Source organism: Oratosquilla oratoria, chromosome 27 (genome assembly GCF_046742065.1).
Source record: "Oratosquilla oratoria isolate Oo_2021 chromosome 27, ASM4674206v1, whole genome shotgun sequence".
In the NCBI taxonomy this organism is placed as follows: Eukaryota; Metazoa; Arthropoda; class Malacostraca; order Stomatopoda; family Squillidae; genus Oratosquilla; species Oratosquilla oratoria.
In genome coordinates this window covers 15,683,591-15,707,857 of record NC_134803.1, presented here as the reverse complement: position 1 = coordinate 15,707,857, position 24,267 = coordinate 15,683,591, and the positions used below count along the sequence as shown (strand labels likewise).

The 24,267-nt window shown below is 41.2% G+C and overlaps 1 protein-coding gene across 4 annotated transcripts in view; it reads right to left on the bottom strand.

Annotated features, from left to right (window-relative positions):
- The window catches only part of LOC143039912 (uncharacterized), a 290,898-nt gene that overhangs the window by 39,288 nt on the left and 227,343 nt on the right, over window positions 1-24,267 (bottom strand). For all 4 annotated transcript variants that reach the window (XM_076210271.1, XM_076210272.1, XM_076210270.1 and 1 more), the window contains 2 exons: window positions 10,986-11,136; window positions 10,236-10,454 (listed from right to left, as the gene is read on the bottom strand). In XM_076210271.1, coding sequence (XP_076066386.1) covers window positions 10,236-10,454; window positions 10,986-11,136 — 370 coding nt within the window. The remainder of the gene's footprint in view (window positions 1-10,235; window positions 10,455-10,985; window positions 11,137-24,267) is intronic.

Below are 24,267 nucleotides of genomic sequence, written 5' to 3'. Positions count from 1 at the left end.
GAAGTTTTGTCGGTAAGCTATCATTAAGTTTGTTGCCGATAAAACCGGTAATTTCACCGGTAGCTGCCCACCACTAATCTCCACCATCAATTCTCCACAGTGATTTTTACTTGGAACTCTATACTTCCCAATCACTCCATCTATTCGTTCATTTCCTACCCTAGCATTAAGGTCTCCCAATACAATTACACTGACATTTCTCCCTAATCCCTCTATGCACTCATTTAAATCTATCCAAAAAGCCTCCCTTTCCTCTATGCTCTTCTCACTACCAGGCCCATTCGCATTTACAAAAACCCACATCTCCCTTCCCAGCTTCACCTTCATCCACATCAACCTTGATGAAACCTCCTTCCACTCCACTACACATTTACCTATCTCTTCACTTACTAGTATAGACACCCCTTCTCTCCCTCGTCCTCTCTTCACTCCTGAGTACCTCCCAACTACACTCCCAAACTCACGCTTACCCCTCCCTTTCATTTTAGTTTCACTCAAAGCCAGTACATCCATCTTTCTTCTCACAAACATACTGCCTATCTCATCCCTTTTACTCTCATCTGTACCACATCCATGCACATTAAAAGACCCAAACCTTAGGGTACTGGTTGGAAAGCTCCCAGACCCTCTTATGCCTTTACTTTTTTTAGGAATGTCCCCTTTGGGGCTACAGGTAGCAGGACTCCTAATCCCATCCCCCATCTGTTTCTACATGGAGAATTGATAGTGGAGATGTGTCTTGAAAGAGAGTTGATGATAGCAAATACAGTGTTTCGGAAGAAAGTCAAACATAAGTACACATGAGAGAGGGTGGTGGATGGAAGGGTGGCAGATAGAGTGTTAATGCACTATATAGTGGTGACCAGGAGTATGGTAGGAAGAGTTAAGGATGTACATGTTCTAAGGGGAGAGAGTGGGGGAATATCAGATCATTTTCTGGTGGAAGGTAAATTGAGAGTGGAGAATAGGTGGAGAAAGAGGAAAAGGGCAGAAGGTAGGGAGGTACTTAGAGTGAACTGCTTAAATGAGGAAAAAAAGGAAAATGAGTATAAGAAGTTGAGAAAGGAGTGGGAGAGAGTAAAGGATAGAGTAGAACTAGGAGTGGAGGAGGAATGGGGATGGTTCAAGGAGAGAGTCATAAGGTGTGCAAAGATGGTGTGTGGAGCAAGGAGGGCAGGAGGAAATAGAAGGAAGGGTAGTGAGTGGTGGGATGAGGAAGCAAAGAAGGTTAGTAGAAGAGAAGAAGCAGACATTCATAGATTGACTACAAATTAGGACAAGGGAATCATATGAGAGGTACAAAGTAGAGAGAAAGGAAGTTAAGCATAAGATAAAGGAAACAAAGATGAGAGCAGATGTGAAATGGGGAAAGAGTATGACAGAAAATTTTGAAAGTAATAAAAAGATGTTTTGGAAGGAAATTAAAAGAGGAAAAGGAGGTGAATCAAGTAGAGAAGAAAAGGTAAAAGGTACAGATGGAGAGATGATAATGGATGAGAAAGCAGTGAGAGGAAGGTGGGCAGAGTATTTTAGGGAGTTGCTAAATGTGAAGGAGGATAGGGAGGGAAAGGTAGTTGCAGTGGGAAGTGCTAAGAAAATGAGTGATGAGTGAGGAAAATGGAGGAGAAAGAGGGAAGGATGAAGTGAAAGCAGCTGTTAAGATGATGAGAGCAGGTAAGGCACCTGGGTTGGATGGATGCCATGCAGAATGTCTAAAGAAAGGAGGTACAGTTATGGTGGACTGGCTGGTGAGGTTATTTAAAGTTTGTTTAAGAGAGGGTAGAGTGCCGGAGGACTGGAGGAGTGCCTGTATAGTTCAGCTTTATGAAGGAAAGGGGGACAAGTGTGAGTGTAGCAGTTACAGAGGGATCAGCTTGTTGAGTGTAGTTAGGAGGGCTTATGGGAGGGTCTTGATTGAGAGGATTAGGAGAGGAACAGAGGGAGTAATTGGTGAGGAACTGTGTGGTTTTAGGACAGATAGGGGATGTGTAGATTAGATTTTTGTGGTAAGACAGATATGTGAGAAAGCTATAGGAAAAGGTAAGGATGTTTTTTGGGCTTTTATGGATCTGGAAAAGGCTTACGACAAGGTAGACAGGATGGCACTGTGGGAGGTACTGCAGATATATGGGATAGGAGGAAAGCTGTTAAGACCAGTCAGGAGTTTTTATGAGAGTAGTAGAGCTTGCATTAGGATCAGAAATGGAGAGAGTGAGTGGTTCGAGGTAAAGGTGGGACTTTGTCAGGGATGTGTTATGTCGCCCTGGCTGTTCAATCTTTACATGGATGGGGTGGTGCAAGAGGTGAATGCAAGGGTAGTGGGTCAGGGGTTGGAGATGATTAAATAAAATGGAGAAAAGTGGGAGATGAGCCAGCTGTATTTTGCTGACGACACTGGGCTTGTAGCAGGATCAGAGGAGGGATTGAGGAAGTTAGTGACAGAGTTTGAGAAGTTGTGTGAAAGAAGGAAGCTGAAGATAAATGTGGGTAAAAGTAAAGTGATGAGATGTACAAGGTGGAGAGAGTGACAGTAGGCTGGAAGTGAGCATTAGGGGTGAGAAACTGGAGGAAGTGGATAGTTTCAGATACTTGGGTGCGAATGTGACAGGAAAGGGAGGAGTGGGGGTGGAGGTAGAATGTAGACTGAGAGAAGCGAGTAAATGTCTTGGTGGATTAAAAAGTGTAATGAGAAATAGACATCTGGGAATGGATGCTAAGAGGAGGTTATATGAAGGAGTGATTGTGCCAACAGCACTGTATGGGGCAGAAATATGGAACATGAGAGAGGAAGAGAGAAGGAGTTTGAATGTGTTTGAGATGAGGTGTCTGAGAAGTATGATAGGGGTTACTAGGCTAGATAGAGTGAGAAATGAGGAGGTGAGGAGGAGAACAGGGGTGGAAAGGGAGTTGGGAGATAGGGTTGATGAAAGAGTATTAGGATGGTTTGGACACATGGAAAGAATGAGTGAAAAAAGATTAGTAAAAGAAGTGTGGAAGGCAGAGTGGAAGGAGTGAATATGAGGGGGCGTCCTGGGATGAGATGGATGGATGGGGTGAAAGGGGCTTTACGAAAGAGAGGAATGTCTGTACAGGAAGGATGGGAGAGGACAGAAGATAGAGGTGAATGGAGAAGGGTTGTGTATAGATGATGCTGTGATGCATGAGGGGGAGTGGGTGGGGGATGGGGGTGGTGAGGAAGTATGTATGAGAAAAAATTTGACACAGCCCGAAGGGATTTCTCCCCGTCTTCTTCTTTTCTGCATGAAGGGACGGAGAGGGGGGGTCGCCGAATTTATAAAGCGGCCTTGCTGTGGATGTGCTGTGTCTTGCGACACTGCTTCTGACCCAGGGCAGTGGACAGGATGCAGGGATGACCCATCATCCAGGAGGTGCCAAGATAGGAGGGAGGGAGGAGGGTGGAGGGGAGTGGAATATATGGGAAATGAAATGGGTGGGAGTGATTTCTATGTCTTTTTCTTTTTGGCTACCCCCCATGTAAGGGGGAAAAAGCCTTTGGTATATGTGATGACAGTGGGACAACAGAGGTACTCTAGAGGAGAGTTTAAGAAAACCAAAGTAGGACATAGACAGAAAGTTAGAAGTCCATCCAGGGATACTAGAATTGTATGCTTTAATTGTAGGCCTAATACTTGGGGACACAAAGCACAAGACTGTTATTATGGAATTATTTGTAGAAATTGCAAATATGAGGGTCATGATGAGTATCAGTGTAGAAACCCACCTTTCTGTATCACCAAAGAATAGACCATAAAACCCATGAATGTAGAAATTTTTGTATGCACCAGGAAACAAGAGGAAAACCCCCATAGAATAAACCAATATTCTAGAACTATATATATATATATATACAAATAGACAGATTTGTATTAAGTATAAGAGTGATAGAAAGGTGAAAGAAAACTCCAAAATCATAGTAATAAACTGACAATTACAATTGGAAGGACTTCTGTAGGACCTCTCATTGCTGGTAGAGTGTTCAATAAGCCTATTCAGATATTTATTGATAGAGGATCTGTAGTTAATGTAATTACCATTAAATTTTTAAACCAGTTGAAACCAGGAGTGAAAATCTTGGAACCAATCCATTACTCATTGCAAGGAGTAACTGGAAATCAGTTAAAAACATTAGGTAAGGTTGAACTAGAAGTTATCTTATATACAAATGATCATTTGCACATTCCAGTGATTGTTGTAGAAGAATCTGTTTTTCCAGGAGATTTATTGATAGGATTTGCAACTATGAGAAAAGAGAACACGGTCATATGTCCTGCTGACTTAGGGATAGTGAAATCACAGTTAATTCCATTACTAAATCAACCAGACTTAACCCCTTCCATACGGTGACGCCTACGTTGGCGTCATGAGGAGCAAGTGGGTACGCGATGATGCCGACGTCGGTGTCTTGATTATATTTATTGTAGTCGTACCTACGTAACCTCCATTCTCTCTAAACTGGCTTCATCATATTTTCTATGGTTATTAAAATTCACGGGTGAAAGACAACGAACGATTGAGCACTTACTTTATTTTTTATAATGCGATTATTATGACGCAACATCGCACGTTGGGCAGCTAATGCTGCCAGACGTGCGATGTGCCCCAGAGTGAAGTGGTTAACCTCTTCCATATGGTGCCGCATAAGTAGGCGGCATGAGGAGCAAGTGGATATGCGAGGCTGCCATATCGGCGTCTTGATTATATTTATTGTAGTTGCCCCTGCATAATGACATACTCTCTAAACTGTCTTCATCACATTTTCTATGGTTATCAAAATTCACGGGAGAAAGAGAGAACGATTGATATAAGCGGTGACTATTTTTTATGATGCGAATATTATGACGAAAACATCGAGATTTTGGCCCGGAGTGAAGTGGTTAAGACCAGTGACAGTCACTGTAGACTCTGAAATTGTAATCATTCCAGAATCAATTAGATTAAAAGGTTTGAAATTGGACTCAGGGCTTTATAAGTCAAATAAAAAGAACAGAGGGATGATAAGACATGTGACTCATTAGTCAAGTACTTGATGAACCCACGAGGAAATCCTCCAAAACTACCAAAGGGGTATAAGATAGAGGAATTTAATTTGATTAATAGACTTTTGTATAGAAAAACAGTTGTAAGTGGGAAAGATATTTCTAGAGGCCCAGTAAATCAGTTGGTAATACCACAAACTCTTGTAAAAGAGATATTGAAGTTGCTTCATGATAGTGATTGTAGCTCACATCCAGGAAAGGATAAAATTTATAGACAAGCACAACTTAAATACTTTTGGCCAGGTATGAAGATATATATAATTATATAGAAAATGGTTTGAAATGTGTTAAGGTGAAAGGAAATACACTAACACCTGCTCCTATACTTACCTATCCCATTCCACAGAAACCTTGGGAAAGAGTTCACATAGATACATTGGAGTTACCTATGTCTTAGAATGGATATAAATATTTTTCAAGATTTTGTATTTTACAACCCATTCCAAATAAGAAAGCAGAAACTATTGCTTCAGTAATCTATGATCAGATAATCTGTAATTTCACTACACCTAAGATCTTAGTTTCAGATAATGGAACTAAATTTAATAACAAAATCTTGGAAAAATTATGTAGTTTAAGATAAAGAAAGTCAATATTTTAGTGAATCATCCACAAAGTAATGGAGTTGTAGAGAGGTTAAATAAGAAAATTATTACAAGTTTTAGAAGTATGATAAGTCTTCATAGTATAACTTGGGATACTTGGATTCCTTGTGTTAAATGTACTCTGAACAACCAAATCAATATAGCAACAGGTGAAACACCATTTTATTATTTTTGGGGAAGACAAAACTCTTCCATATGAGATCTTGACTGGAGAGCAGAAACCTGTGTATAATGTAGATGATTATATCTCAAATAGAATAGATACTTTCCAAAGTATTCACCAAAGAGTTAGGGAACATATGCAGGAGTATTCACAAGAGATGAAAAAGCAACAACACAAAATAGCACATAAACTAGAATTGAAAATAGGAGATTTAGTCATGGTCAAACTACATTCACCCTATAATAAACTTTCACCAAGGTACTCAGGTCTACATAGGGTAATTGATTCTGCAGGTGGAAATACATTTAAACTCTTCCATTTAGAAAATAGGGAAGAATTGATAGGCCATTTAGATGACATGAAGAAAGTTAGGTTGCAAATCTGTGGAGACGACTGTTGTGATACCCTATGTATCAAAAGAATATAGGGAATATTTTGATGAAATTTTAAATGAAATGAATATCAATCTTGATATATTTTACAGATAGTATTAATTTGACCATTTGTATGTACTTGGGATGGGAGACCTAAACTACTGGAACTTGGTGTCAGGCCAGGACATGAAGACCTTGGATCTGCTGTGGTCAGACTTGGAATCTTGCCAATACTTAAGGACAATTCACCTAAGTATTGATTTATTGTTTGTAAAGCAATAAGACTGTCTTGGGGGGGGGGAATGTTAACAAAAATAATTGAAATACAAGAAGAGACATTTTACAATACTTTTCTAACTAATTTGGGAGATGCTTTATAATTTAGACATGTATGTTATTTACCATTAATCTGCCTGATTATTGTGCATTTTGGAGGGTTGCTTATATCTTTGATGTGTTTTACTGATACCATTTTACCAGTTGCAAGGTTAGATTAGCTTCTTATATATATGATAATTTCCAAGTATATACTAGTGAGCCCTGTAAGAGGGTAGTAGATATCATTGGTTGGGACAACCAAGGGTAGCTGCCGAGCCTTGTAAGAGGCCAGTAGATAGGGGTAGACATTTAAGTAGATAGAGGTAGACATTTAAGTAGATAGAGGGGTAGGTGAGAAGATATGCAATTTTATGACCTGGATGTTTTGGAAACAATGGCCAACGGGAAGTTGCAGAGTTGGATATTTCGCTTACCACCTAAAGTTTGTAAACATTGGTTAAGGTAGCGATCAAAGGTGTTGATGTGACGAAATGTAAACACAAAGCCCATTCTGCTTGTGACAGAAGTGCTTGCGTAAACAGTATTGCTTGAGACAGTATAACAGTCTTTCTGATTGGAGAAAAGCGTGGAGGAGAAAAAAAAATTGGTGCATGGAGGTAAAGTCACACCCTAAAAGGGTGGCACTTATTTGTAACATTCAAAGTTATTGGATCAATTAAATTGTGACGTCGGAGCAGACTTGGCTTGGTGGGTGTAAGAGGGATTCCTCAGGTGTACCTAAGACATGAAGAAAATGAAGAAAAGTTAAGTTAATTCAATTCCCCTTTGTTTATTGAGTAATGGAACTTGACTAAAAATATACATTACAAAAGAGGCATGGGGCCTATAGACGAGTGACTTATAATACTACAATGATAAAAAGAAAGTGAAGAAAGTTGTAAGTGAATGAAGAATTACAATATCACAGGAGGGAACTGAAAGTGTTGGTAGCAGCGGAGATAATACTTAGCATCCATTCCCTTATAGGGGGGAACCATTCACTGATCCATCCCATCTCAGCAAAGATACTAATGAGAAGGCTTGCTGATTCATGGGGTCTGATTTTAAAGGCCATATAGGCAATTTGGTTCAAACAATTCTTACATACATATACCAAGGCTTTTTCACCCTTACAAGGGAGGTAGCCAAAAAGGAAAAGGCATAAAATTATTCCCATCCGTTCCATCCCTGAATACACTCAACACCCCTCCATCCTCCCTCTTATCTTACATCATGATTTTTTTGCACAACATTTATAATTAATGAGTTCTAATTGGCCTCTGTATTTTTCTTTTATAACACAACGTAACATTTTTTTTCTCAAAAGTTTTGTTTATTGTATCTTTTTTAGAGTTTATTAATCCACTTTTCCTGCTGATTTCAAATATGCAATTATTTTTTCTGTATCATCGACCGTTATAGAAATACATATAATTTCAATGTTACCATGTATATTTTGGAATTGTTATGTGGTCTGCTACTAAATGTTTATCTAATTTTCTCTTTCAGATCAATGACTGAACTATTTACCTGTTAAGATGGCTACTAGAGGATGTGAAAATTCTCCTGATACATTTTGCTATGTGTGTGGTTATTATATTGGGAAAAAACAAGTACTACATAAGATCGTGAGAGGTGCTAAAGTGTGGATAGCGTACAGACTCTATTTCGGAATGCCCATGGGTGACCAGGACAAGCCATGGGCACCTCATGTGATATGTGGAAGCTGCCGATCTACTCTAGAAGGATGGCTGAGAGGTACAGGAAGGGCAATGCCTTTTGCCATTCCTAGAATATGGAGAGAGCCGAAGAACCATCACGACGACTGCTACTTTTGTATGATTGATGTGACGAAGTACAGGAAAGTGAAAGGAAGACAAGCTCTGCAGTATCCAGACATACCATCATCTAGAGCACCTGTCCCACATGATGATAGCTTACCAGTACCACAACCACCAGAAAATGCAAGTTTATTTTTATCATACTCTCTTTACTTTTAATTAACTTCAATATTAAGTACTTAAAATACATTCACTTTCCTAAAGATATATGGAATACTACTGCTATTTGTCTTTGATGAAGTTGCTATATTAAGTTATTTCTTTCTTTCCAGATGGAAGATGCAATGGAAATTTCATCTGAAGGGTCAGCAGGTAGCAGCAGCCATGAAATGGGAGACGAAGATTTCGCACCAAGAACGACTTCGGAGCCTCACTTTCCAAGTCAGTGTGAGCTAGATGACTTAATCAGAGACTTAGGTCTTACTAAGTCAGGAGCTGAGCTTCTTACATCAAGGATGAAAGAATGGAATCTACTAGGAGAAGACTGCAGGGCATCTGTGTACCGGAAATGACATGAAGAATTTAAAATTTACTATGACTTTAGTGATGATATGTGTTATTGTAAGGATGTTACTGGTTTGTTTACAGCCCTTGGACTCGAACATGATTCTGCAGAATGGCGACAGTTCATAGATAGCTCAACACGAAGTCTCAAAGCAGTATTGCTCCACAATGGAAATAAAAACCCATCTTTGCCTCTTGCACACTCAGTACAGAAGAAAGAAAACTATCACAATGTCAAACAGCTTCTTGAAAAAATCAATTATGCTGAATTCAAATGGGATGTTTGTGGTGATTTCAAGATGCTAGCCTTTTTGCTTGGCTTACAAGGGGGATACACAAAGTATTCCTGTTTTCTTTGTTTATGGGACAGCAGGGCTGATGATGATCATTATAATAAAGTTCATTGGCCCCCAAGAGTTGAACTGCAGCCAGGAATGTTAAATGTTCTCAGACAGCCTCTAGTAGATTTGAAAAAAGTTTTATTACCCCCACTTCATATCAAGCTAGGGTTAATTAAACAGTTTGTGGAGGCGAAACTTTCCAAGAAATTTGTCTCATGTTTCCCAAGCTATCTGAGGCTAAGCTCAAGGGTGGTGTATTTGTTGGACCCCAGGTAAACAAAATGTTGAAGTCGGAGAAATTGGAAAGAGCGATGACGAAAGTTGAAAGAGAAGCTTGGTGTTCATTTCGTGATGTAGTTCGTGAATTCCTAGGAAATCACAAGGACCCTAATTATAAACAAATAGTGGCAAAGCTTATTGAGAACTTCAGGAAACTTGGTTGTCATATGTCCTTGAAGATACATTTCTTGCATTCTCACCTAGATTTCTTCCTCGAAAACTTGGGGGCTGTCAGTGAGGAGCATGGCGAGAGATTTCATCAGGATATTGCAACTATGGAAAGAAGATATCAAGGACGATGGAATACTGCTATGATGGGAGATTACATATGGTCACTAGTCAGAAAAGACGAAAGCATGCATTCTAGAAAATCTCGATCGTCAAAGCACTTCTAATCATGAGAAGAGTCATCAAAACACTTGCAGTGCAAAGTTGTGTTGTTTATTTTGTTCTTACTAATATTGTAGCTCTTAAATACACTTCATATTATGAAAAAAATACTAGATGTTGTATAATTATCCTTAGAATGCTAAAGTAGATTGAATCAATTAACTACTGTAGAGAAAGGTTGCATATATAACAATAAAATATAAAATCAAGAATAAATAAAGAAATATCAATGTGACACGAAATACATATATAAACATGAAAAAATACAAATAAACAAAACATGTGTTACATTGTGTAATCATTCACTTAAAAGGGGAATTTTTTTTTGTATTATATGTATATGTACTTTTTTGTTAACCTTACCATTAGATTAGCTATCCCACTTTTCTTTTTCAGGAGAATCTCAGCATTACTTGCTTCACCCAGTTTCCTTTTTAAAGATTCATCACGGGTGACTTTTTCTTCCAAAGCTAGATTCCTTTCAAGAATATCTTTTGTAAGACATGAGCCCTCTGGATGGTAACTTAACATGTTCCGTAACCCAAAAAGCTCTCCTCTTTCCATATGATTTCCTTGGATGCCCTGTGAAATTAGAATTATTCTATTCATCAATTTGTGCAGTAAATAAACTAAATACTAATGGGAATAATAAGAATAATTTCATATCCACTGGCCAACATTTTCACACTAGTTTCTTTCTCTTTCCAGATTAATAAATTCTCATTTGATACAAAAATATTTGAATGACTAACACTATGAGTGCCTAGGAAAGCCTAACATTTATTCTGTTTCTGATTGAACCATTGGAACAGTGATGGGCACCTACATAAATAAGTCCCACAGGATGGACACTGAGGTGCAGATTGTCCTATCTCTGAAACACCAAATCCCACCAGCACCTATATTTCCACCCAGTGGTCACTTCAAGTATATATTTCTAATGAATCTGAATAGTCACCAATGTAAGTGATACTGTTTGCCCCCCCTTTTTTTTTAATTCAAATTAATTTCCATTGTACTGTTAAGTGGCTTCTACTAAACTAATGATAAACCTGTATTCTAAGAATGTTTGAACATTTTACAATACAAATGCTTCCAGAACTGTAATCCTACCTGGAAGTATCGTTTGACATTTGTGCTTTCTACTGTCATATGGTTCAGTTGCTGTTTATAAACTTGGCGGAGGTAAACATTTTCTTCAATGCATCCTGATGATATCAAACGGAACACTCTCACATCACGGCTCTGGCCAACACGATATGCTCTGAAATTATATATAAAATCACAATGTTCACTGGAATGCTTGCTGACTGATCAGGTTAGAGCACTGCACTTACAACAGAGGTTAGGACAGGAGGCAGTTTGAATCCTGTCTCGTAATTTTGTAATAAAGGCATCTATCTATATACCACAAACCTCTTTCTCCTTACAAGGGATGTAGCCTGCCAAGGCACACACCCACTCCCACCAAATGTTTCCTTTTCATTTCAATTCCTTGTGGATGAAAACTCATTCTTTTCTTCTGCTCACTACCCTGGTCAGACACTGGTTTTGTGCCAACTGCTTGGAGGCAGGCAAACGTTGTTCCTGTTTTCAACCTCTTCCATACGGTGCCGCCTACGTAGGCGGCATGAGGAGCAAGTGGATACGCAAGGCTGCCATATCGGCGTCTTGGTTATATCTATTGTAGTTGTCCCTGCATAACTGACATACTCTCTAAACTGGCTTCATCACATTTTCTATGGTTATCAAAATTCACGGGTGAAAGAGAGAATGATCGATATAAGCGGTGACTATTTTTTATGATGCGAGTATTATGACGCAACATCATACATCTGGCAGCTAATGCTGCCCGCGAGATTTTGGCCCGGAGGGCAGTGGTTAAGAAGGAAGATAGATTGTCTATATGCAACTACAGGCCAATCAGTTTCACATCGGTTATAGGAAAAGTGCTTGAATCAATAATAGTAAATAGACTCAGAGAACACATCGAAGGACATAATTTAATTCGTAATTCACAGCATGGTTTCTCCACGGGTAAGTCATGTGTGACTAATCTTCTATCCTTTTACACTAAAGTTTATAAGGCGTCAGATAACAATGATAATTACGATGTTATTTACCTTGACTTTAGCAAAGCATTCGACAAGGTGCCACACCAGAGACTACTAAATAAAATCAAAGCCCATGGCATAGGAGAAAAAATGTTAGAATGGATTAGAGCTTGGATTAGTAACAGAAAACAGCGGGTCACCATAAATGGAATAAAATCTAGGTGGGGCAATGTTACTAGCGGGGTCCCCCAGGGCTCGGTTTTGGGTCCCTTGTTCATTATGTATGCAAACGACTTAGACGATGGGATAAATAGTGATGTTAGTAAGTCTGCGGACGACACTAAAATAGGACGCCTAATTAGGATAGGAAACGACGCAGAGATTTTGCAGGATGATCTTAACCACTTCCATACGGTGACGCCTACGTAGGTGGCATGAGGAGCAAGTGGGTACTCGATGATGCCAATGTCGGCATCTTGATTACATTTATTGTAGTTGTACCTACGTAACTTCCATTCTCTCTAAACTGGCTTCATCATATTTTCTATGGTTATCAAAATACACGGGTGAAAGAGAATGAACGATTGAGCACTGACTTCATTTTTTATAATGCGATTATTATGACGCAACATCGCACGTCGGGCAGCTAATGCTGCCAGACGTGCGATGTGCCCCAGAGTGAAGAGGTTAATCAATTGTTAACATGGTTGGTGAAATGGCAAATGAACTTCAATATCTCTAAGTGTAGCGTGTTAAACGTAGGGCTACACAACCCCGAAAATAGATACAGCTTACGTAACACGTTTTTAGACAAATCTGAGTGCGAGAGGGACTTGGGAGTTCTGGTGAGTCCGGACCTTAAAACCAGGAAGCAGTGCATTAGTGCCAGAAATAAAGCTAACATAGCATTAGGTTTCATTACTAAGATGGTAACAAATAGAAGTGCAGAGGTAATTATTAAACTCTATCTAGCGATAGTTAGACCCATCATTGACTATGTAGTACAGTTTTGGTCTCTGTCCTACAGAATGGACATAAATTCACTAGAATCAGTACAGAGAAGAATGACCAAAATGATACATGGACTCGGAAATTTGCCCTACAAAGAGAGGCTTAGACACCTAAACTTACACTCTCTGGAAAGACGCAGAGTGCAGGGTGATCTAATAGAAGTGTTCAAATGGATCAGAGGTTATAACAAGGGTGATGCAAACAAGGTCATCATAATAAAACAACAGGGCAGGACTCGCAGTAATGGGTATAAACTAGACAAATTTAGATTTAAGAAGGAAATAGGCAAGAATTGGTTTACTAATACGGTGGTCGATGAATGGAATAAACTTAGTGGCCATGTAGTAAGCGCTGAAATTATCAGTTGTTTTAAAAAACGATTAGACAACTTTATGGATGGGGATGACAGGTGGTGATGGATACAAAGCTGCCTAGTATAGGCCTTACGGTCTCTTGCAGTCTCCTTTATTCTTATGTTCTTATGTTATGTCAGAGCCAATGCAACAAGGAACAGCACATCCAGAACATGGCCACTTCATTTATATGGCAACCTAACCTCCTTGTACATTCATACAGAAAATGGAAATGATGAGCAGAAATTCCTATGGGTTGTGTCATAATACCATCCATACAAGTAGAAAGGTACCTCTATTTATCCGTGCCCTTATGTATGCAAAATTCTATTTATGCAGTCAAATTATGGGGGAAATATTGTTGCTATTTACATGGGAACATTGGTGTCTATTACTGCGAGGAAAATCAAATCCCACACTGCCATCTTGCTGACATCACCATTCATGCACTGTGTTATGTTTCCTCCTGCCATCTTTGTTTGTTGTGTGCATGACTGGTTCTTCTTTCAGTGCCCACCCCTTGGTATTGCAGTGTTTGTGCCTTTAAAATGCCTCCAAAACAGGTGAGAAGTCCTACTGAAGCTGGTGCTCACATGAAAACCAGCATCATGATTGTTAAAAAGAGGGAAATGATTGCCAAAGCTGCTCAAGGTTTATGTGTGTGTAAGCTGGTGAGAGTTTGGTATGCCTGAGTCAATGATAAGAACCATTCTTTTAAATAAAGATAAAATTCTGTCAACTAATGTGTCTAAGGGTATAAGGTATGTGAGCACGCATGAGAGGCTAGCATTGTTGGACGAGGTGGAAAAGTTATTGCTTGTGTGGATACAGGAGAAGCAGCATAAGAGTGACATCTTGAGTGAGGAAATGATCTGTTCAAGGGCTCACCAAATATATGCTGATCTGCAGCAGCAATAGGCTGGTATCAGTGGCCAGCTTACACCACCTTCAGTGCCCTTTACAGCCAGTAAGGGGTGGTTTGAGAAGTTTTGGTAACATACGGGCATCCACAGAGTGACACGACATGGTGAGGCGGCAAGTGCAGACATGGATGCAGCTGAGGCGTTTGTCAAAGAGTTTGAGGAGCTGGTGCATTGTGAGGGTTACCTGCCACAGCAGGTATTTAATTGTGATGAAACAGGACTCTTTTGGAAGAGGATGCCTAACAGCACCTACATCACTGCTGAGGAGAAAGCTTTGCTGGTGCATAAGCCTATGAAAGACAGGCATACAGTGATGTTGTGTGCTAATACGAGCAGCGACTGCAAGATCATGCTGCTTGTAGTGTATCATTTGTAGATGCCATGAGCAGACTTCCAGTGATGTGGCGTTCCAACCCAAAGGCCTGGGCAACTCAACAGCTGTGTCAGGAGTGGCTTGAAGGGGCATGTGGCTCTGAGATCAAGAAGTTTCTGCAGGGGAATGGACTGCCACTGAAGTGCCTCCTGCTGCTGGATAACACCCCAGCACATCCCCTCAACATGCAGGCACATCTTCCCCCAAGACCTGGATTTCATCATAATTAAATTCCTGCCTCCGAACACCACTTCCATTCTGCAACCGATGGACCAACAGGTCATTTCTAATTTCAAGAAGCTGTACACGCATGCTCTGTTTGAGTGCTGCTTCAATGCTACCACTGACACAGATCCCTGCAAGAATTTTGGAAGTCCCACTTCAACATCTTGCACTGTGTAAAGATGATTAGCAAGAGCTGGGAGCAGGTTACCATCAGGACTCTACAGGCAGCGTGGAAGAAGCTTTGGCCATTATTTGACAGATAGTGGGACTTCGAGGGCTTTGAGCCTGCTAGTCCATCAGTATCTCAGACATCGTTGTGCTAGGGAGGGACCTGGGCCTGGAGATGGAGGACAGGAATGTCGAGGAGTTAGTAGGGGAGCATGAGGATGAACTGACCACCAAGGAGCTGAAGGAGCTGCATCAGGAGCAGGTAACTGAACTGGCCTGGGAACAGCATGAGGTTGAGGGAGACCACAATCGTGTTCACGGCCCCACCACAGAGGAGGCGAAGGAGGCCTGTGTAATGTGGAGGAAGCTCTACGATTTCGTGGAGGTCACACACTTGGACCAGACACTAATGAGCTGTGTTGCAGGCCAATTCAAAGAATTGGTCATGCCTCACTACCGCCAAATCCTGCACACATGGTGCCAGCAAGCAACCATCACAGAGTTTTTCTAGCCTTGTGCCAAATGACAGCACCCTGATGAGGGTGCCACTCCAGCTGAAGGAGCACCTCCTCCTTCAGAGAGGGGTCAATAAGCCCCCACCACTCCACCACCTCCTCACTCCCATTCCCCTATGCCAGCTGCAAGCCTTACCATCAGCAGGTACAAAATATTGCAATTTTCATTATATTTTTTACCTTGTAAGTGGTCTTTAACATTGATTTTTTGGCATTAATGTTGCAGGAACATCATAATCATACCTATTTATGTCTGGTGACAGGCTTCATTCTCACTACCAGGCCCAGATGCATTTGCAAAAATCCACATTTCCTTTCCCAGTTTCACCTTCATCCACATTAACCTTGAAGAAACCTCCTTCCACTCCACTACATGTTTACCTATCTCTTCACTTACTAGTATAGCCACCCCTTCTCTCCCTCGTCCTCTCTTCACTCCTGAGAACCTCCCAACTACACTCCCAAATTCACATTCGCCCTTCCCTCTCAACTTTGTTTCACTAAAAGCCAACACATCCTTCTCACAAACATACTACCTATCTCTTCCCTTTTACTCTCATCTGTACCACATCCACGTACATTAAAAGACCCAAACCTTAGGGTGCTGGTTGGAAAACCCCTAGACCCTCTTATGACTTTACTTTTTTTTTTTTTAGGAATGTTTCCTGTGGAGCTACAGGGAGAAGGATGCCTAGTCCCAATCCCTATCCCATTTTTCTCGCCTCCTATGATCCAAGTGGGAATACTTGGTAGCAGCATTCTTTTCCTCCCACCACAGGGTAGGCGAAACAAGGAAATGAAATTCAGAGAAATGGTAGAGGACAGTAACAAGGGGTTGGGGGACAGCATAACAGAGGGACAGTAGCAATATAATAAGAGTTTCATCATTTATCTGTGAGCAGAGCCCTCCTCTATCACAGACAAAATGATGTGTGGCTTTGGTCCATAGGGGCACCCCATACAGACCATAAAGTATCAACTGCATGCTACTTTGCCATAGCAACATGCAGCCAATACCCCATATGGGTAGAAGAAAGGGAGGCTTTTTGGATAGATTTAAATGAGTGCATACAGGGATTAGGGAGGAATGTCAATGTAGTAGTATTGGGAGACCTTAATGCTAGGGTAGGAAATGAACCAATTGACAGAGTGATTGGGAAATGTGGAGTTTCAGGAATGAATCATAGTGGAGAGTTGATGGTGATGTGTTTAGAGAGTTGATGATAGCAAATACAGTGTTTCGGAGGAGAGCATAAGTACACATGGGAGAGGGTGGTGGATGGAAGGGTGGTAGATAGAGCTTTAATGGACTATGTAGTGGTAGATAGGAATATAATAGGAAGAGTTAAGGATATACATGTGCTATGGGGAGAGAGTGGGGGAATATCGGATCATTTTTTGGTGGAAGGTGAGTTGAGAGTGGAGAGATGGAGAAAGAGGAAAAGTACAAAAGGTAGGGAGGTGCTTAAAGTGAACTCTTTAAATGAAAAGGAAAAGGAGAAGTACAAGAAAAAGCTGAGAAAGGAGTGGGAGGGAGTGAAGGATAGAGTAGAGCTAGGAGTGGAGGAGGAATGGGGAAGGTTCAAGGAGGGAGTCACAAATTGTGCAAAGATGATACGTGGAACAAGAAGGACGGGAGGAAATAGATGGAAGGGTAGTGAATGGTGAGATGAGGAAACAAAGAAGGTTGTAGAAGAGAAGTGAGCTTTCACAGATTGGTTATAATATATGATGAGGGAGTCATATGAGACGTACAAAGAAAAGAAAAGAGAAGTAAAGCAAAAGGTAAAGGAGGCAAAGAGGAGAGCAGATGCGAAAGTAAGAGTATGACAGAAAATTTTGAAAGTAATAAAAAGATGTTTTGGAAAGAAATTAAGAGAGGAATAGGAGGCGAATCAAGTAGAGGAGAAAAGGTAAAAAGTGCAGATGGAGAGATGATAATGGAAGAGAAGGCAGCAAGGGGAAGATGGGCAGAATATTTTAGGGAGTTGCTAAATGTGAAGGAGGATAGGGATGGAAAGATAGTTGCAATGGGAAGTGCTAAGAAAATGACCATGATGAGTGAATAAAATGGAGGAGAAATAAGGAAGGATGAAGTGAAGGCAGTTGTTAAGATGATGAGAGTAGGTAAGGCACCTGGTCTGGATGGATGCCATGCAGAATGTCTAAAAAAAGGAGGTACAGTGATGGTGGACTGGCTGGTGAGGTTATTTAATGTTTGCTGGAGAGAGGGTAGAGTGCTGGAGGACTGGATGAGTGCCTGTATAGTTCCACTCTACAAGGGAAAAGGGGACAAGTGTGAGTGTAGTAGTTTGAGGGATTAGCTTGTTAAGTGTAGTTGGGAAGGCCTATGGGAGGATCTTGATTGAGAGGATTAGGAGAAGGAACAGAAGGAGTAATTGGTGAGGAACAGTGTGGATTTAGGACAGGTAGATGTTACATAGATTTTTTTATGGTAAGACAGATATGTGAGAAAGCTATAGGAAAAGGTATGAATCTGGAAAAGGCTTATGACAGGGTAGACAGGAAGGCACTGTGGGAGGTTTTGCAGATATACTGTATGGAATAGAAGGAAGCTTCTAGGAGCTGTCAAGAGATTTTACGAGAGTAGTAGAGCATGTGTCAGGATTAGAAATGGAGAGAGTGAGTGGTTTGATGTAAAGGTGGGACTTCATCAGGGATGTGTTATGTCGCCCTGGCTGCTCAACCTATACATGGATGGGGTGGTGTGAGAGGTACGCGCGGTGGGTCAGGGATTGTACATACATACATACATACATACATACATATACCAAGACTTTTTCCCCCTTACAAGGGAGGTAGCCAAAGAGGACAAGGCATAAAATCATTCCCACCCATTCCATCCCCGAAAACACTCCACACCCCTCCACCCTCCCTCCCATCTTAGCACCTCCTAGATGACGGGTCATCCCTGCACCCTGTCAACTGCCCTGGGTCAGAAGCAGTGTCGCAAGACACAGCACATCCACAGAAAGGCTGCTTCATTAAATCAGCGACCCCCCCCTCTCTGTCCCCCCATATAAAGGAGAGGACGGGGAGAAATCCCTTCGGGCTGCGTCAAAAATTTTTGCTCCCAAACACTTCCTCACCCCCCATTCCCCCATCCATTCCACCTCATGCATCACAACATTTTCCATATACAACCATTCTCCATTCACCCCTGTCTTCTGTCCTCTCCTGTCCTTCCTCAACAGACATTCCCCTCTTCCCCAAAGCCCCCTTCACCCCATCCATCCATCCCATCCTAGGACGCCCCCTCATGTTCACTCCCTCCACATCTGCCTTCCATACCTCCTTTACTAGTCTTTCTTCACTCATTCTTTCCATGTGTCCAAACCATCCTAATACTCTTTCATCAACCCTATTTCCCAACTCCCTTTCCACCCCTGTTCTCCTCCTCACCTCCTCATTTCTCACTCTATCTAGCCTAGTAACCCCCATCATACTTCTCAGACACTTCATCTCAAACACATTCAAACTCCTTCTCTCTTATGTTCCATGTTTCTGCTCCATACAGTGCTGTTGGCACAATCACTCCTTCATACAGTCTCCTCTTAGCATCCATTCCCAAATTTCTATTCCTCATTACACTTTTTAATCCACCAAGGCATTTACTCGCTTCTCTCAATCTACATTCTACCTCCACCTTCACTCCACCTTTTCCTGCCACATTTGCACCCAAATATCTAAAACTATCCACTTCCTCCAGTTGCTCTCCCTTAATGCTCACTTCCAGTCTACTGCCACTTTCACCCCTTGTACATCTCATCACCTTACTTTTACCCACATATATCTTCAGCTTTCTTCTATCACACACTCTCCCAAACTCTGTCACCAACTTCCTCAATCCCTCCTCCGATCCTGCCACAAGCGCAGTGTCGTCCGCAAACAACAGCTGGCTCACCTCCCACTTTTCTCCATTTTCCTTAACCATCTCCAATCCATGTATAAGTTGAACAGCCAGGGTGACATAACACATCCCTGACGAAGTACCACCTTTACCTCGAACCACTCACTCTCTCCATTTCCAATCCTGACACAAGCTCTACTACTCTCATATAAACTCTTGACAGCTCCCAGAAGCTTTCCTTCTATCCCATATATCCGCATAACCTCCCACAGTGCCTTTCTGTCTACCCTGTCGTAAGCCTTTTCCAGATCCATAAAGGCCCAAAAAACATCCTTCCCCTTTCCTATAGCTTTCTCACATATCTGTCTTACCACAAAAATCTGATCTACACAACCTCTACCTGTCCTAAACCCACACTGTTCCTCACCAATTACTCCCTCTGTTCCTCTCCTAATCCTCTCAATCAAGATCCTCCCATAAGCCTTCCCAACTACACTTAACAAGCTAATCCCTCTGAAACTACTACATTCACACTTGTCCCCCTTTCCCTTGTAAAGTGGAACTATACAAGCACTCCTCCAGTCCTCTGGCACTCTACCTTCTCTCCAGCAAACATTAAATAAACTCACCAACCAGTCCACCATCACTATACCTCCTTTTTTAAGACATTCTGCATGGCATCCATCCATACCAGGTGCCTTACCTGCTTTCATCATCTTAACTGCTGCCTTCACTTCATCCTTCCTTATTTCTCCTCCATTTTCCTCACTCATCACGGTCATTTTCTTAGCATTTCCCACTGCAGCTATCTTTCCCTCCCTATCCTCCTTCACATTAAGCAACTCCCTAAAATATTCTGCCCATCTTCCCCTTACTGCCTTCTCCTCCATTATCATCTCTCCATCTGCATCTTTTACCTTTTCTTCTCTAATTGATTCGCCTCCTCTTCCTCTCTTAATTTCTTTCCAAAACATCTTTTTATTACTTTCAAAATTTTCTGTCATACTCTTACCCCATTTTACATCTGCTCTCCTCTTTGCCTCCTTTACCTTTTTCTTTACGTCTCTTTTCTATTCTTTGTACGTCTCATATGAGTCCCTCGTCCTATTTTGTAACCAATCTGTGTAAGCTCGCTTCTTCTCTTCTACAACCTTCTTCATTTCCTCATCCCACCATTCACTACCCTTCCTTCTATTTCCTCCTGACCTTCTTGTTCTACACACTATCTTTGCACACTTTGTGATTCCCTCCTTGAACCATCCCCATTCCTCCTCCACACCTAGCTCTACTCTATCCTTCACTCCCTCCCACTCCTCCTTCAGCTTCCTCTTGTACTCCTTCTCCTTTTCCTCTTCGTTTAAAGAGTTCACTCTAAGCACCTCCCTACCTTTTGTCCCTTTCCTCTTTCTCCATCTGTCCTCCATTTTCAACTTACCTTCCACCAGAAAATTATCTGATATTCCCCCACCCTCTCCCCTTAGCACATGTACATCCGTAACTCTTCCTATCATAATCCTATTTACCACTACATAGTCCATTAAAGCTCTATCTACCACCTTTCCCTCCACCACCCTCTCCCATGTGTACTTATGCTTGACTTTCTTCCGAAACACTGTATTTGCTATTATCAACTCTCTTTCTAGACACATTTCCACCATCAACTCTCCACTACGATTCTTTCCTGGAACTCCACATTTCCCAACCACTCCATCAATTGGCTCCTTTCCTACCCTAGCATTAAGGTCTCCCAGTACTATTACATTTACACTTCTCCCTAAACCTTCTATGCACTCATTTAAATCTATCCAAAAGGCCTCCCTTTCTTCTACATTCTTCTCACTGCCAGGCCCATATGCACTTACAAAAACCCACATCTCTTTTCCCAGTTTCACCTTCATCCACATTATCCTTGAGGAAACCTCCTTCCACTCCACTACACATTTACCTATCTCTTCACTTACTAGTATAGCCACCCCTTCCCTCCCTTGCCCTCTCTTCACTCCTGATAACCTCCCACTTACACTCCCAAACTTACAATCGCCCTTCCCTTTCAGCTTAGTTTCACTCAAAGCCAACACATCCATCATTCTTCTCACAAACATACTACCTATCTCTTCCCTTTTACTCTCATCTGTACCACATCCACGCACATTAAAAGGCCCAAACCTTAGGGTGCTGGTCCGAGGCCTTCCAGCCCCTCTTATAAGAACATAAGAAATACAGGAGACTGCAAAAGACCATAAGGCCTACACTAGGCAGCTCCGTATCCATCACCACCTGTCGTCCCCATCCATAAAGTTGTCTAATCGTTTTTTAAAACAACTGATAGCTTCAGCGCTCACCACGTGGTCACTAAGTCTATTCCATTCATCGAGCACCCTATTTGTAAACCAATTCTTGCCTATTTCCCTCTTAAATCTAAATTTATCCAGTTTATACCCATTACTGCGAGTCCTGCCCTGTTGTTCTATTATGATGACCTTGTTTGCATCACCCTTGTTATAGCCTTTGATCCACTTGAACACTTCTATTAGATCACCCCGCACTCTGCGTCTTTCCAGAGAGCGTAAGTTTAGGTGCCTAAGCCTCTCTTCGTAAGGCAAATTTCCGAGTCCTTGTATCATTTTGGTCATTCTTCTCTGTACTGATTCTAGTGAATTTATGTCCATTCTGTAGGACGGAGACCAAAACTGTAACGCTTTATTTTTAGGAATTTCCCCTGTGGGGCTACAAGGAGAAGGATGCCTAGTCCCAATCCCCGTCCCTTTATTCTCGCCTCTTACGATCCAAGTGGGAATACTTGGTGGCAGTATTCTTTTCCCCCACCACAGAAAAAGAAATACTCAGAGAAATGGTACAGGACAGCAACAAGGGGTTGGGGGACAGCATAACGGAGGGACAGTCGTAGTATAAAAGTGTCATAATTTCTCTATGAACAGAGTTTTCCTCTATCATAGACAAAATAATGTGTGGCTCTGGTCCGTAGGGGCGCCCCATATAGACCTTAAAGTATCGACTGCATGCTACTTTGCCACAATAACAAGCAGCCAATACCCCAGACGGGGTATAGTTAAAGAAAATGGAGAAAAGTGGGAGGTGACCAAGCTGTTGTTTGTGGACAACACTGCACTTGTAGTAGGATCAGAGGAGGGATTGAGGAAGTTGGTGACAGAGTTTGGGAGAGTGTGTGAAAGAAGAAAGCTGAAGATAAATGTGGGTAAAAGTAAGGTGATGAGATGTACAAGGGGTGAAATGGCAGCAGATTGGAAGTGAGCATTAAGGGAGAGCAACTGGAGGAAGTGGATAGTTTTAGATATTTGGGTGCAAATGTGGCAGGGAAGGGAGAAGTGGAGGTGGGGGTAGAATGTAGACTGAGAGAGGCGAGTAAATGCCTTGGTGGATTAAAAAGTGTAATGAGGAATAGACATTTGGGAATGGAGGCTAAGAGGAGATTGTATGAAGGAGTGATTGTACCAACAGCACTGTATGGGGCAGAAACATGGAACATAAGAGAGGAAGAGAGAAGGAGTTTGAATGTATTTACCTAGTTGTATTTTACAGGATGGGAGGTATGCTTGTTGTGACCCATTTTCATATGTCTCCACATTCAGTTTAGTTTTGAACTCATGTATAGTTCTGGCATTCACTGTTTCACTGTTCAGCCCATTCCAGACATCGATCACTCTGTGCGGGAAACTGTTCTTTTTCAGGTCACTTCTGTAACTGTCTTTCTTTAATTTCTTTGTGTGTCCTCTTGTTTCTCTCTTGTCCCATTTTAATAGGTCATCTCTATCGAGAACTTCCATCCCTTTCATAATTCTGAAAATGGTCAACAAGTCGCCTCTTTCCCTTCTCTGCTCTAATGTTGACAGCTGTAATTTTTTCAATCTTTGTTCATATGTCAAATTTGATAGTGTGGGTGCCATCTTTGTTGCCGCTCTTTGTATTCTTTCTAATTTCCTTGTGTTTTTCTTTGTGCTAGTTGCCCACACTCATAAGAATTCTATAGTTACATTAGAGATAAAAAGGTTGTTAGGAATCACATTGGTCCACTATTATCTGCTGACGGTCAACTTGAATATTCAAATGAAGGAATGTGTAATATCTTAAACAATTATTTTAGCTCGGTATTCGTAAACGAAACACCTCAAAGTGAATTCCAAACTGAAACCTGTGAAAAGTCTGGGGCAAACTTACTCACTACGGTAAATATAACAAAAGAAAAAATTAAAAGGTGTATAGACAAACTCAAAGTTAATAAAACACCAGGGCCTGACGGTTGGCATCCAAGAATCTTAAAGGAAATGAAAAATGAGATTGTTGTTCCATTAGAAATTATTTTCAAGAAATCCATCATATCCGGAGATGTCCCAAGAGAATGGAAGCTAGCTAACGTTACTCCCATATTCAAAAAAGGTGACAAAAAGAAACCAAATAACTATAGGCCTATAAGTTTGACTTCAATCGTAGGAAAAATAATGGAAACTATCATCAGAGATGTTATTGAATATCATTTAGAAAGTAACCGTTTGATAAATGATAGCCAGCATGGTTTCAGACGGAAACGTTCTTGCGTGACTAACTTACTCGAATTCTACAACACAGTTATCTCGAATTATGACAAAAGAAACAATATAGATTTAGTATATCTAGACTTTGCAAAAGCTTTTGATACCGTCCCACACGAAAGACTACTTACTAAATTAGCTTTGCATGGGATAAGTGGTAGCCTATTAGGTTGGACTAGTAATTGGTTGAAAGGTCGAAAACAGAGAGTTGTTTTAAATGGAAAAACTTCTGGATGGAAAAGTGTTGCAAGTGGAGTTCCTCAGGGTTCCATTCTTGGGCCACTTCTATTCATAGTATATATAAATGATATAGACCATGGACTAAAATCTACTG